This window comes from Astatotilapia calliptera, chromosome 19, assembly GCF_964374335.1.
Source record: "Astatotilapia calliptera chromosome 19, fAstCal68.1, whole genome shotgun sequence".
In the NCBI taxonomy this organism is placed as follows: domain Eukaryota; kingdom Metazoa; phylum Chordata; class Actinopteri; order Cichliformes; family Cichlidae; genus Astatotilapia; species Astatotilapia calliptera.
The window spans coordinates 24,853,903-24,867,362 of record NC_137440.1 but is presented as its reverse complement, the minus strand read 5'-3'; the positions used below and the strand labels follow the sequence as shown (position 1 = coordinate 24,867,362).

The window sequence follows — 13,460 nt, the reverse complement described above, 5'->3', positions numbered from 1 at the left end:
TCTTTCTTTCTTTTCTTTTTTTAAATTTAACCATGCTCATTGAATTACAGATAATCATCCCATCATAAGCCTGTGTGTAAGGCAAATGTCCAATGGTTGGTTTATTTATTTACTTTCCTGCTTTCAGTTTGACACGGAGAACAGAGCTTTAGCCTAGCAGGTGCAAGTGGGGGTCGGGAATGAATCCTGTGGGTGGTGATTTGTTTGTAAGAGATTATAATTGTCATGGAGGCCACACACAGGGGTCGGTGAACGATTTAAAGGAAGAAGAAAAACAGTAAGAGAGATGAGAAAACGATAAAGAAGGAGAACGATCTAGAAAGAAAACAGAAGAAAACAAAACAATATAAAGCACGGATACACAATACCTTTGGTAGTAGCTTTCAATAACATCCGGCACATGGTGTCTTGAGAATGTCCTTTTGATCCATTTCTTTAAATGTAATAATAATATGAAGAAAAATGAAGATTAATGGCATAATAATCATAATAGCTAAAACAATTAACACATACACACAGATACATACACATAGGCATAGATACAGCTCTTAAGTTAGTACTATTTTTAGGCACAAAGTGCTTTCCATTTCCGGTTGACCTGACTAAAATGCTAACTTGTTCACCCTTGGCTTCTCTTCCATGCTCTATTCTTTATGAACAATTGCAGCAGCAATTTAATTTCAATGATATTGGTAAGGGTCAAACTGTGCCAAGGCACTCTCGTTCAAACCAGCTATCTCCATCTACCTTCTTGATTCAAACCCTGTATTCACTTCTCCTTTTTTGATCAAACAATGACATTATTCCACATTTCACACCCTGACATTTCTATGCAATTCAATTGCCATCGTTGCCGAGAAGAAGGAGAACAGGGGATATAGCGGAAGAGCACTGGTTAAAAACAACTTATTTAAAAACTACTACACACAAAAAAATGTAATTCCACAGAGACGGGCAGTGTGACTGACACCTGTCAGTGGGATGATAAATGACTCCATTTTCTGCTTGTGCTGCCTTCTGCCACTGGCGGCAGTGGCCATTTATCATCATCCACTGTCAGCCGTGGAAAGCAGCAGTGACAGTGCGAGTCAGCAAACATTTAGCACACACAGCCGCACTACACGGGGAAATTATTATTGTCAGAATAATAATGGTTTAGCATAATTTATTACAGGTCCACCAAATAAGCAGGGGCTAGATGTTATTAGACAGATGGATGGGAAGGCTTGGCAGACATCCACTGAGGCTCAGGCAGGCAAAGGCCCTCAACGTGAACGTGAGAAGGAGGAGGGGGTGGTGGTGTGGGGCGAAATAAACGGGGGTATGGTGAGGGGGGGACATCCTCCAAACCAATCAGAAAGCTGGCAGTTCAATTACAAAGAAATAAAGGGACATTCATCATTCAATTAGGCACCTGTCAGGGCTCACAAAGGAAGAAAACTTCTAACCTGGTACTCCAGGGAGAAGATGCTCAGAAGAGTGGACTGCGAGTGACTGGAACAAATAAAAGAAGGACAAAGTTAATTACCAGAGTGCATTGCACAGAGACAAAGGGAGAAGGGAGCTTCAAAGCTGGGGCCAGCTGCCCTGTAATCTAAAAGAACATGAAAACAAGTGTGGCAAAGTTGTTCCAGATGAACACCTCTGACAAAAGGATTCCTGCTACGATGGTGTGGGGGAAGAAAAAAAGGGAGGCTGTGTGGGGTATGAAAGATGAGAAAAATATAGCTCATTTTTGTTTTTTTCATTTAGTCATTAATACGTAGCATCTTCCTCTATCCTTTGTCTCTCCAGGAAAGTGCTAAACTAATCTTAATTCAAGTGCAGAGTCTGCTATTATAAAGTAACACGATGGCAAGAAAACTCCAACCAACCTAAAGATAACAAAATTGAAGAGAAATTTATATCTATGCAATTAATTGACACAGTTCAATATTTAACTAGTGAGTAAAGCGTGGTATTCACTAGCAATTACAGTCATAGTTTTCATAGGTTTAAAAGTAAGTGGATAAACTAGCATGACTATAAATATGTGGAAGCTGGAACAGTTGGACATAACCAAATGCTAAATTTCTGAGCTTGTGAAAAATGACCAATTGTGGAAATGGTGGATGTAATTCCTATATAATACTTTAGGTAAACCCATGAAATTAAAGCTGAAATGCTACACAATCATATCTGGATTGTCTTATTGTGAATCCATTGTTGTGGTGTAAAAACATTTTTTATGAAAATCTTCTTCTTCTCCAAGAAACATGTTGACCCAAGTGTATGCTTTTTACTTTAATCTGCAAAGTGGATGACTACTGTGAGTGTCTTTTTTTGTGTATGACAACATGTAGACACGCATAAGAAAAAAAAGTACTTTCTTTGATAGCATATGGACCGTTCTATATCATTCCCACTGCAACGGATGGGCTTTGAAATGGAAACTTTCACTATATGTGACTCCCGAGAGTCAGTCAATTCCATGGGTTGCCATAAGCTACATTTATCTCCAGCTCCAGTCAATGTCAAACACCTGGCAAAGAGGCAAACCCGGAAAACAGACAGTTCCAACAGGGACTTGCAGCCCATTCGATACCCACCTTAGCTGCCATTGTGTCCTTAGAGTTACAGATATTTAAATGAGTGACACAAATTATAGGAGTTGGACTGTGCACGTCTTCAGCTTGCATATCACAAAAAAAAAAAAAAAAGAAACATGTGTGCTCTCATACACACACACCCACAAACTGCTCCGTAATTTTCACAAGTGGTTTTATGTCTCCATATACTGCACTCAGTACACTTGATTGTTAAATTTAATGGACTTTTCATTACAAGTCACCTGGGAATGGTATGTAAATACTCATGAGAAGCTGAAGCTTCCAATCTGTATTAAAATATTGAGTCTACACAGGACACCGACATCACTCACTAGAAACCGTAAAATACCCTTGTGACATGCAAACAAAGCCAGAAGAATGTCAAATCCTGATTTCTGTCTGGAATGTCTGTCTGTGACCATTTTTTAAAGAAAGCATCTTAACCATTGGAATAGTTCAGCCTGTTATGATGAACCAAAGAAGTCCTCTTGGGATCCCTAGACACCACTTTTAAACAATTTTAATCGTGTAGCTGAAGAACAGCTAAGGATACTTCCACATTAGGTACAATTAATTTGTACACTGTCCAAGAACAACTGCGACCCCCCCCTCAATTCCCTGCTTATTTCCCAACCACCATATGCAAAATAAAACATGCACCAAATCTTACTGACACAACAGTTCTAACAACTTGATAATGTTATTGAAGTATTCCGAAGTTGAGCAGTATTTCACGTCACTGGTGGTTTTGTTTTGGGTGTGCAAATGAAGACGGTCCACACAGTCGTGCAATCCTTCAAACCTCATCTCATGTGTTTGATACAGATTTTTTCATCTGATGCACACGATACTCAAGTATGTCTCGTGCACTCCCAAGTTTGGCTCTTCATCAAGAAGCAGGACACAAATCATCGTACCATGCCCGTGGGGCAGTATACAGTGTTCACACATATCAAACATACTAGACTTTGGTGTAATCGAGCACCACATGTTAAAGCAGCCCGATTCTCATCACACACAAAGTTACAAAAGTAAAGAAGACGACAAAGGAAGTTCTCAGAGTGTGAGGGGAAAAATTGTCTACCCCCTCAGCATTAATTTATAATGATGCTTAGGGGTGAAGGGGCCACCGCAATTAAGTGGGCCATTAAATGGTCAACTGTCAACATGTGGACACTTAAGGGAGGGAAAAAATTTCTTCCACACTTCAACCTTGCACCTGAGCATTTCGACAGTATTACAGCCTTATTGTTGGCATGGGACCATCATGATCCCCCTGTCGGACCAGACATCTGTTACGTTTTAAATGGATTACTCTCTATAATGAGCATGATTACTGCTTAATTGCTAAATCTATAGCCTGTTAACTTTAAAGGGACATAAACGACGCTTAATATCTATGAAAACATATCTGTTTCAAAAACACTAAGAACTTTGGGGACTTGTGTTTTCATTTTTACCTCAAGCAGATTGACACAAAAACAAGACTCGAACTAAACTAATTAGAGATGTGAAGAAATAGTTAAAAAAAAAAAAAAGGAAAAACATTAAAAAGGGGCAAAATGAAGAGCTGAATGCAGATATCTGGATTAAAACCAAGACTTGTTTGCATTTTATAGAGTCTGTCAAGTTTTATGCTGCTATAATCCCCCTTTTTTTATTTAACAGACATTAACAATAAGTTATTGCAGACTTTACATTAATGTATATCCAGCCTGTCCTCTCTTGGGCGCAGTAAGCTCACCTTATGCTAAAATATGTAGCCAATTGCCATCTTACAGCGAGGATTTGATCTGCCTACTGAACAGGAGTATTACATTTTTACTATAATTCATGTATCCCATTGCCACACAGTACAAGCATTTGTGAAACTCTGTCCTGTCTCAGTGGTTATAAAAATGAACCCAATTTGTTAACTATTCTAAAACCAGCTGCATTTCTGACTGTATTTTGTTAGCCTTAAACAAATCCTGTAGCTTGCATTTTATTATGAATTGCACACATGATACGCACAGCCAAATGCTTAGTGTCAATATGCAACACATGGAAATGTTAGGATATGATAAAACAGCTTTGAACATTTTTTTGAAATAAGATGATAAGGTAACAAGGTTTTCCACCTTTTCTAATATTTAAATATCTCTTGGTGATGTGGTTGTAACTGACAATGACTACGAATATTTAAAATAACATATATTAGACACTTGTCTTCCTAAAGTGAAGCCTAAAACAGTTCTGTGACTAAAGCTAGGAAGTCGTGAGCCCTTTGTGAATTGTGTAAATAAAGAAAGCTATTTTTTAATGCACTTGCCAAGGTCAACATATGGGTTCATTGATCGCTGTTTCACTTACTTAAAAAAAAAAAATCAATCTCATCAAACAAAGAACACACAAAATATAATTTGAAGAGCCACGGACAAGAGTCTGTGACACTGCAGTGCACACTTACAGTGGCTTTTATGTAAAAAGCAGAAAATAAAAAATCTGCCCTTTCGGATATAATTTAGAACATGGGGAAACAGAAGGTTGGGAGACAGAAGAGTGGTTAGGGAATCATTCACTCTCAACCTAATTACCCTTCCTTACAACATAAGACAGAGCATTAATATGCACTGGCACCCAAAATAGTAAAGCAGCAGATTAAATTAAAAACAATTAGGGACTTTCACTTTGTCACTGAACTGGTATGGCTGTCTGGTCAGTACTTCAGGCTCTATTAAGCTAGGTTACCCAGTGGCTGTGAATCTGATAAATTCAAGTTTGAGTGCTGCATTAACTTATTTTCTTGTGCATTCAGGCTGTATCATTGCCTTAAACACGAACACAGTGAAAAGCCTTGAAATTCCCATCAACCTAATTAATAGGAGATGAGGGAAATTCAAACTATCAATTATATTTGGAAACTTCCTATTTACAAATAATTAATTATAAACAATAGCTGTAATTTGGGTAATGAAAGCCACCTGGCTAATGGCATTGGTATCATATGCTGCGACAGTATTTAGCATTTGGTGGATCTGCATGCAGAGTGTGTTGAATGGTGTGACTCTTCAGGGCATGGAACTGTCTAATAGCACATATTTTTACTGCTGGCGATGAAACAATTTTCAGAAGGGAATGACATGGAAGAAATATTTTGTGCAAGGAAATCTGAGAGGATAAGGCTTAGTTTAAATTCTACACCTATACTACATTACATTATTATTGAAGTTTAATTCCATTATTTTTTCACATATTTAGGTTTATTTACCATCAAAACACCTCATTCAGACAAGAGTGCTGACAATACTATATGAAGCACTTACTTTGCTATAGATCAGTATTTTATACAGCTGAATACGGGCTAAAACGCTGGATATGCAAATGTTGTTAATTACACATGCTGATAGGCAAAATGCTAACATCTGTTTCTCAGCTAAGCCTAGCGTCATCAGCAGCCAAACAAATGAGTTGAAAAAAAAATCTTTATACATTAATGTATAAATGTGATATATTCTGACAACGGATAGAAACAAACACAAATCTCAGTGTGTCATTTAGCTTCAAACAAATACTTGCACAATGAGCGCACGTGTTTAGAGTTTAAATATTTGCAATTTTTGTTCTGCAAAAACAAGTATAAAGGCTTTTTTTTCCTTTTAAGCACAATTAACATAATGACTGTTGCATTTTAGAAAGCTATAGAAATTTTTGTGCAATTTTTTTGTCACTTTTAAACAATATTTTCAAGATATTTCTCCATCTGAAGGAAGACTCACCAGTTTGTACTGTGAAGAAACCCCCACCCCCAACAATCTTACCGCAGCAGGCCATACAAACCTACAAGGCTGTAGGGGACCATGGACAGAAATGGTTTTAGCAGAGGCACAATATGACCCCTACTGAGCTTCCTTTACTTTATTACAATCTTTAAAATTTCTGTCTGTTGAGGTGCCCTGAGTTGTCAGAGCTGTTATATAATGGCGGTAAAAAGAGCAAGAAAACCTTTACAATCACCACTCTAATTGTGATTCCTCCTGAAAGCAAGGGATCTTCACCACTCCATCTGTGCAAAGACGTGCTATAACTATAGTATTTTGCCATTGTTAAAGCATAATTACTGTCACTGCTGCTTCTGCAAGCTCTCATGGAAAACAGAAAATGAGGTTCATGCTATCCGTCAAGTGGCGAGTGTCCACTGGTCTGGCAAAGAAACACATTACACTGACCAATTGCCTATTCCCCCAAGCGCAGCTGGGGAACTTGTACCATTCTGGGCAATTTTGTTTCATTCTTCGTCTGCAATTGATTCCAGTATGCAAAGAGAACCCCAGGCTAGAGACTCTGATATAACTGCCCAGCTGAACTGTAGGTTTCCCTCAGAGTACATATGTTTTTTGGGGGGGTTCAGTGACAACACTACTACTGACACTAGCATACAGTACAGCAGATGCTGCTCTTATTCTTAGAGTACCATATCAATAGTTTTACTCTACTAATATTGACCTACTCAGTCTATCGCTCCAGTAAATGCAGTTTTTAACCTTCACGATAAGGGACCATGTAATTTCTATCAGGCCTAACTCAAAAACAAGCTGCTTACCTCTTTGTTTTTAGACCAATGAGCCAAAAAGGCTTTGCACTCTATGGAATGTGCTTGGACAACATCCCTCTGATATGAGAAGGAAGTAGCCATTCCTTTGCTTCCTAATCAAGTAATTGATTACATCTATTATTCATGAACTCCTTAGCCTGACATGAAGTTGTATACTCAGCTTCTCTTCTTTCCACACCTTCTCTCTGCTAACACTTCATTCATCCCTTCACCCTTCCAGTGCTCATCTAACCACATAAAGGCGTGGAATTATTTAGCCAGCCTTCAAGGGTTGTACCCCTAAGCCCCAACTGCCAGTTTGTGTTTTGTTCAATATGGGCAGCCAGAAGTGTGAGGCCATGCACTGGAAGCTGTCGGGGCTGGCCCCACAGGCTCTGCACTTGATCAGTCTCTGGGTAATGTCATTGCCACTTCCAGCCTACAAAATACTTGTGGAGTTCTACCTTCACAGCACAGCAGCTGGAAAGAGAAAATCAGTTGATTCCACAGGGACAATCGTAGAAATCAAAGTTAAAACTGAGAAACAAGCCAGGAATTTAATACATATATGCCAAGACTTTGATATACCTAAAATGTGGGCAATGAGCCCTTGAAAGCTGTGAACAAATAATAAATACCACACACTGGGAAAAAAAAAGCGATATTTAATGTTTTTTTTCTCCACCATATTATACCTGTTATCAAATCCTTAACTTTAACCGCCATGTAAAGAGGTAAACAATATGACTACAATAAATAATCAATGAGCAATTCCCTGAGCTTCATGCTGAGCTGAGATATTACCATCAAAAACAAAGTGTAGCCAAGAAATCATCATATCAATGGCACATGCCACAACAACCCTGCCCTGCGCTTTCCTTCCAAAGATCATGCTAGATAAACCCCAAATAACAGAGAAATTAACAAATGCTTGACATTTGCTCAACATCCATTATTCTGACACTTCTTCAGAATTTCAAAAGGCTGAACGCATGCTTAATCAACATTCATATTCCCAGAGCGAGCTCCAGCACCATATTGCAGCCCGCCTCAGTGCTGATGAAAACGGCACATTAGGGCCCGATTCGAAAAACGTTCAGGGACTCCTCACCAGGGAACTGTGTCTGTGCGTGTGTGTATGTGTGTGTGTGAATAAAAGAGAGGCGCTGATTGTGTTTAGTGGGGAAAGATGCTTCACACTTTACTGTTTAAGCTTTTCTTTTTTGCAAATCAGCCGCATCTGCCCCGTTTTGCTCATTCTTTTACTTTCATCACTGTGAAAGCCATATAAGGAGCTGAATGGCATTTTAAAGAGGGGGGTGATCATTACATCCCAATTCATTCATAATATAGCACAGAAGGACACAGAGGACTCTCACATTCCCTCCCTCTTTATCTTGCCCTTCTTGCACCAACTCTCTCGGGGGACAAGTGGTAGAAGGACTGGGGTCCCCTCTAGACCCATGGGAAGACAGGCAAGGCCTGAGAGAGCAGCCCATCATTTCCAATTCTAATATGTGGCAAGAGAAGGACCTGATGGGACTGATGTCACATTTCCCCCCACACCAGCCTGCGATCGGCCCCCCCATCCCCCTTTTCTGCCTAGCCACAGTCCAGATAGTAGACAGGACACCACGACTGGCTAAGAGGAGGGCAAAGAAGAGAGGGCAAGAACGGGGGTTGATATTTGCATGTCCCTCCATTGTGAGTGGGGGTAAAAAGTGACAGCACCGTGTCCAATTCTTTTCCCCCCAGAGCAGCTCGGGCCCAGCAAGAGAGGCCAGGCTGACAGATGACTCCCAACATCTGTGTTATGCAGCCGTTACAGATGAGGGACTCCACATCACAATCTTTCTCTTTCTGTCTGTCTATAGGACACTCCCTCTCTCCTCCCACAAACGCTTTTCATAATACAAGCAAAAGACCGACAGACTCTCTGTGGAAATTACCTTGAAATGGCCTATAACAATCTTTTTGTTCCAAGTTTAAATTCTCTTCCATTTAAGTTCCCAATCAAAAGCAATGACTATGAAATGATTTTGAACTCTATACAGCATTCAGATCCTTTGGGGTAATGATTATTTTAACAGAATTAAAAAAAAAAAAAAACAACTAAAGGGGAAAGAACTGTAAGAAATTTAACAAATAAAGATTTTTTTCAACCTAGTCAACATCTATCTACTGTAGATCTGTAGCTATAATATATGATGAAAGATCCTTTTTATATCAACTCCTTTTATTAATACATTTTAACTTTAATTGCATAAAAAAATGAATTCAGCCAGAGCAGAACTGTAAAATGACCACAGAGGACCATCAAATCATTTATGATTTCACCTAAAGTCAGTAACTAATAACTCCCTAGACCTAAATATATTACATCAGTAGGATGCCTTTACGCTCACCTGTGAAGTATTTTCATATACTTATTGGATAAATCAGATTAATGTAGCATAAAAGAAAACTATATGGTGTTTACTGACTCAAAGTCAGCCTTTAGTGGTTAACTACATGCATACAATTAAGGCACTGACTGTGCTACTTTCTTTGACAGAAATATGTGCATTTCATGCCATTTCTACTCAATATTGATTTTAACTGAGTAAATAATATTGCAATTAACAAAATGAGGTTTGAAAATATATATATTTATTACAGTGCTGGCTCTGGCTATGTTGGCCAAAGAGAAACCCTAAATAAAATACAATTACAGGGTAGCAAAATAATATCACTATCTAAATAAACTTCATGCCTCTGCTATTATACTTGTAAACAACACATGAATTTACAATTTATTCAACAGTTTCCATCCCCTGGAAAACAGGTATAGTATATTGCAAAATGATTTGGTATCAATGCAACTGTCTATTCTCCTGACTGTAATAACCAATTCTCTTGCCCATCCCCTTAGTCCAAGCCTGTCCACAATAAAGCCCCAAACCCCCTCCAACCCAACCACTGCCAGGCCCAGCCTGGCCAATATTTACGCAATGGCAGGGCTCCCACACAGTCTAAGGGGACAGGGGGTGTGTGGGGTGGGGGTGGCTGACTGCTGTGCCTGAGCGCATGCTAAGAGATGATGGATGGCCTAGTCGATATGTTATGTCTTAAGAGCCTGATTTCCTGCCAGTCCAATCACTAACCCTCCAGAGCCCAGCTCAGCTGATTGGACAACCAGAATAATTTCGCAGACTGTGAAAACACTGCTGCCGTGCCTGTCTGTCAGGCCCAGTGACGAGACTCAGGGATTTAAAGAGCAAGGGCCTCCCCGAGATTGGTTATAGTGAACGTAAAAATAATAACCAGCAAGACTAAACAAAAGAGCAAGCACCTCTGGGAGAGGAAGACTGTGAAGAATTACTGGAATGAAAACGGTGCAGTGTTTTCATTTAATTATTACACTCCAGTACAAAAGATGGCATTTGGTATGTTTGTTAAAGGCAGTTTGAGTGAGAATACAAAAAAGAAATAAACGCTAGACAGACTTCAGTGTTTCAGTGCTTAAACATGAGCAATATTGGATGCATTTTATATGCATGACATATTCCGTAAAATGCTGACAGTGAGAACAAAGGCAAACTGAAACTCCATGGCATCCCCTTTGGGGACCTGATACCTTCTTCTAGATTGGTGATTAGGGCACAATGGAAGTAGGAAGCTCCAAATACATGCGACTTTGTAAGTGACCTCGACGGGATCAGCCATGCTGTCCTGGAGGCCTTGGGGGATTACACATGTTACAGTCAATAACAGGAGGGCCTTCAGTGTCAAGGAGAAAGGCAAATACAACCATTAACCTCTCTCTTCGATTTCTGGATGTGCAGGACCTGCATGGCAAAACGCTGGCTAATGCTGTGGTGGAAGCCAATACAGAAACCTGTGTGGAATTAATTAGTGATCTTAACAAGTGAATTAAATAGGATCACAAATGCTGAAAAATAGGAGATAAAACTGAGGGGGGGAGGGGGATTACTTGGCTATGGGGAGCTGTACTCAGATGATAACAATATAATTTAAATTAACAAGCTTTCTGATACATTAATTAATTTCCAATAATCCAACGACATCTTGTTTGGGCTTCTTTTGGTCTTGACTCATTGTTTTATAATGTGTGGTAACTGATGCTCATACCAGCAGTTTGGTGTTTACTTTCTATGTCAGACATTAATATGCACTTGGAGTACAGTAACAGTCAATTGGCAAATGCAACGGAAACACACACTGAATGCAATCCAGTGTGTACACACTCACCTTGGAAACTTGTCCTTCAGTATCTTCATGCATCGGCGTGTAGGTCTCAGTTTTTCAGTCCATCGCACTATCTCTTTATATTCTGCTCGGGACAGTCTCATCTTTGAAGAGGGGAAGAGAATCTGATCAACACATGCTTCTGCACAAAGTTGTGACAACGCGACCTGCGAGGGTGTCAGGTCATTGACAGCTGTCAAAAACAGCTGTTTTACTGTTTTAGTAGCTGCACCGCTAACCAAACCTAGCTTTATGTTACACCTGCGAAACACTAAGGGCATATCATAACGTAAAACCTTCGGTCTCACCAAGGTATTAGTCGGCTTCATGTCTATTGTGTGCAACATGCTGCAAAAAATAGCTCAAAAGCAATAAATACCATGAAAAAGGGATCTTTACTCTTAATTCCTGCAGTCCTAGTACCGTCCCCGATAGCTGCTTCCCGCTAGGAAGTTGAAGGGGGTTACTTTCATGTGAACACCGAGTTGATTGGTAGAAGAATCCAAGGAGCTGAGTATGCCGACAGATGATTGGTTACTTTGTAGCGCGAAGGCGGTGCCTAGCTAAGACGTGTTGGTCACTGGAACTGCCTTCTCGTCGGCTGTTAACGACGCACGCAAAAACGAGTAGGTATTAGTAATGATAAGATACAGGCTCTCCTGTTACATTCTTCAAGTATTTTGCAGTCCAGCGGCTCTGGAATACATGAACTGTGCTGTTAGGGAAAACGCTTATGTTTTTTGTTCTTTTGTTTTAAGGGAAAGGTTGTAATGGAGAAATAGAGGCACGGTGACTGGGAGAAATAAGGGAACGCCTCCCTAATGCGTATGTGAACTACAGTTTCACTAATAGCGTGACAGATTTAACACATTTCTAGCCATGGTTTTGGTTCTGCGTTTACATTTATGGCACTCACTGGGGATGAAAAAAAAAACGATGGCTGAAACAAATAGTTTTTAGCTTTGACCATAAAGTTTCTATTTTGTACCGCAACACTCAGTCTCATGTAAAGCGAAGGGTTCATGCAGCGATTTCAGACACATGGCTCTTTTGTTTGTACTTCTGATTTATTTTTAAAAATAGTTATTTACATTTTAAAGAACTGAAGACGCAGTATCTTTATAGCTGAGTCCATCGTTTTTCAAAAATTCTTATTTTCCGTATTTAGCGCAGTAATTGAAATTAAAGTGTCTAAATATATTTTCTCACCTTTTTATAGTGGTTCAATGAGAGTCATATGACATCTGTTACCCGTTGACTCCACAATTACCTCCTATGGGAAATGTTGTGGGTCATCTCCAGTCTTGGGCTCCCCCAGTATCCACCAGCATCCTCTCTCAGCAGTAAAGGTATATTGGTTCAATTTGCACGACATAAATTAGACGTAAAAAATTCAAATGGATTGCTGTATAGAAGAAACAACTGTGAAACTTTGAAGGATAAACATTTGCTTTCTGTAACATTTCTAACTTGAAGCTGTGTGTCTTTTAATGATTATGAATCTAACAGTTAAAAATTGGTTGTTTTAAACAACAGTAAGATTGGAGTAATTCTTTAAGACCAAATACATCCCTTGAGATCAATATAATTTTACAATGGCATTACTGTATAATTAGTCTCTGTGGAATAGTGCTAAAGCTCATTCACTAATAGATTTTCTTTTAAATCTTTTGTCTTCTTCAGTTCATTTTTGTTTGATTTTTATTTTAAAAATAAAAAATGAAAGATGATCGCTGTCACAAATAACAGGACTCAAAATGTGTATTTTTTATTTATTTATTTATTTTTAATCTGTATTATCACCTGTATGCCTGTATAATTATATTAGTCTCTTCTATGGCTGAGTCAAACATTCTTTTGGTTTTCTGCATTCTGAGTGAACAATGCATCAGTGAGCAGAAAGGCTCTATCTGACCTGTGCTGTGTCAGAAAATAGCAGTCATTGTTGTTGGGCAGTGTAGTATGATGTCTGAGATGAGCTGAGGTCTTAGGCTCTGTGTTCACCGGCATAGTGCCTGGGTCTGAAAGGGCTCAGCGCTCTGTAGCTGTTA

At 39.2% G+C, this 13,460-nt stretch overlaps 1 protein-coding gene and 1 long non-coding RNA gene across 7 annotated transcripts in view; one reads left to right on the top strand and one right to left on the bottom strand.

Annotated features, from left to right (window-relative positions):
• cdin1 (CDAN1 interacting nuclease 1) overlaps positions 1-11,905 on the bottom strand; it is a 50,792-nt gene extending 38,887 nt beyond the window's left edge. Inside the window, exons 1-4 of one of the 6 annotated variants that reach the window (XM_026151979.2) lie at positions 11,789-11,905; positions 11,413-11,513; positions 1,449-1,494; positions 369-433 (exon numbers count right to left, since the gene is read on the bottom strand). In XM_026151979.2, coding sequence (XP_026007764.1) covers positions 369-433; positions 1,449-1,494; positions 11,413-11,513; positions 11,789-11,791 — 215 coding nt within the window. In that variant the 5' untranslated portion in view covers positions 11,792-11,905. Of the gene's footprint in view, positions 1-368; positions 434-1,448; positions 1,495-11,412; positions 11,514-11,717 lie in introns of all 6 variants that reach the window. The other 5 variants (XM_026151980.2, XM_080294206.1, XM_080294207.1 and 2 more) reach the window with 5 other exon arrangements.
• Positions 11,906-11,942: 37 nt separating this feature from the next.
• On the top strand, positions 11,943-13,155 carry LOC113012248 (uncharacterized). Its single transcript, XR_003270672.2, has 3 exons — positions 11,943-12,035; positions 12,168-12,234; positions 12,629-13,155. It is a non-coding gene; the product is annotated as an uncharacterized LOC113012248 (long non-coding RNA).
• Positions 13,156-13,460: the final 305 nt, after the last annotated feature.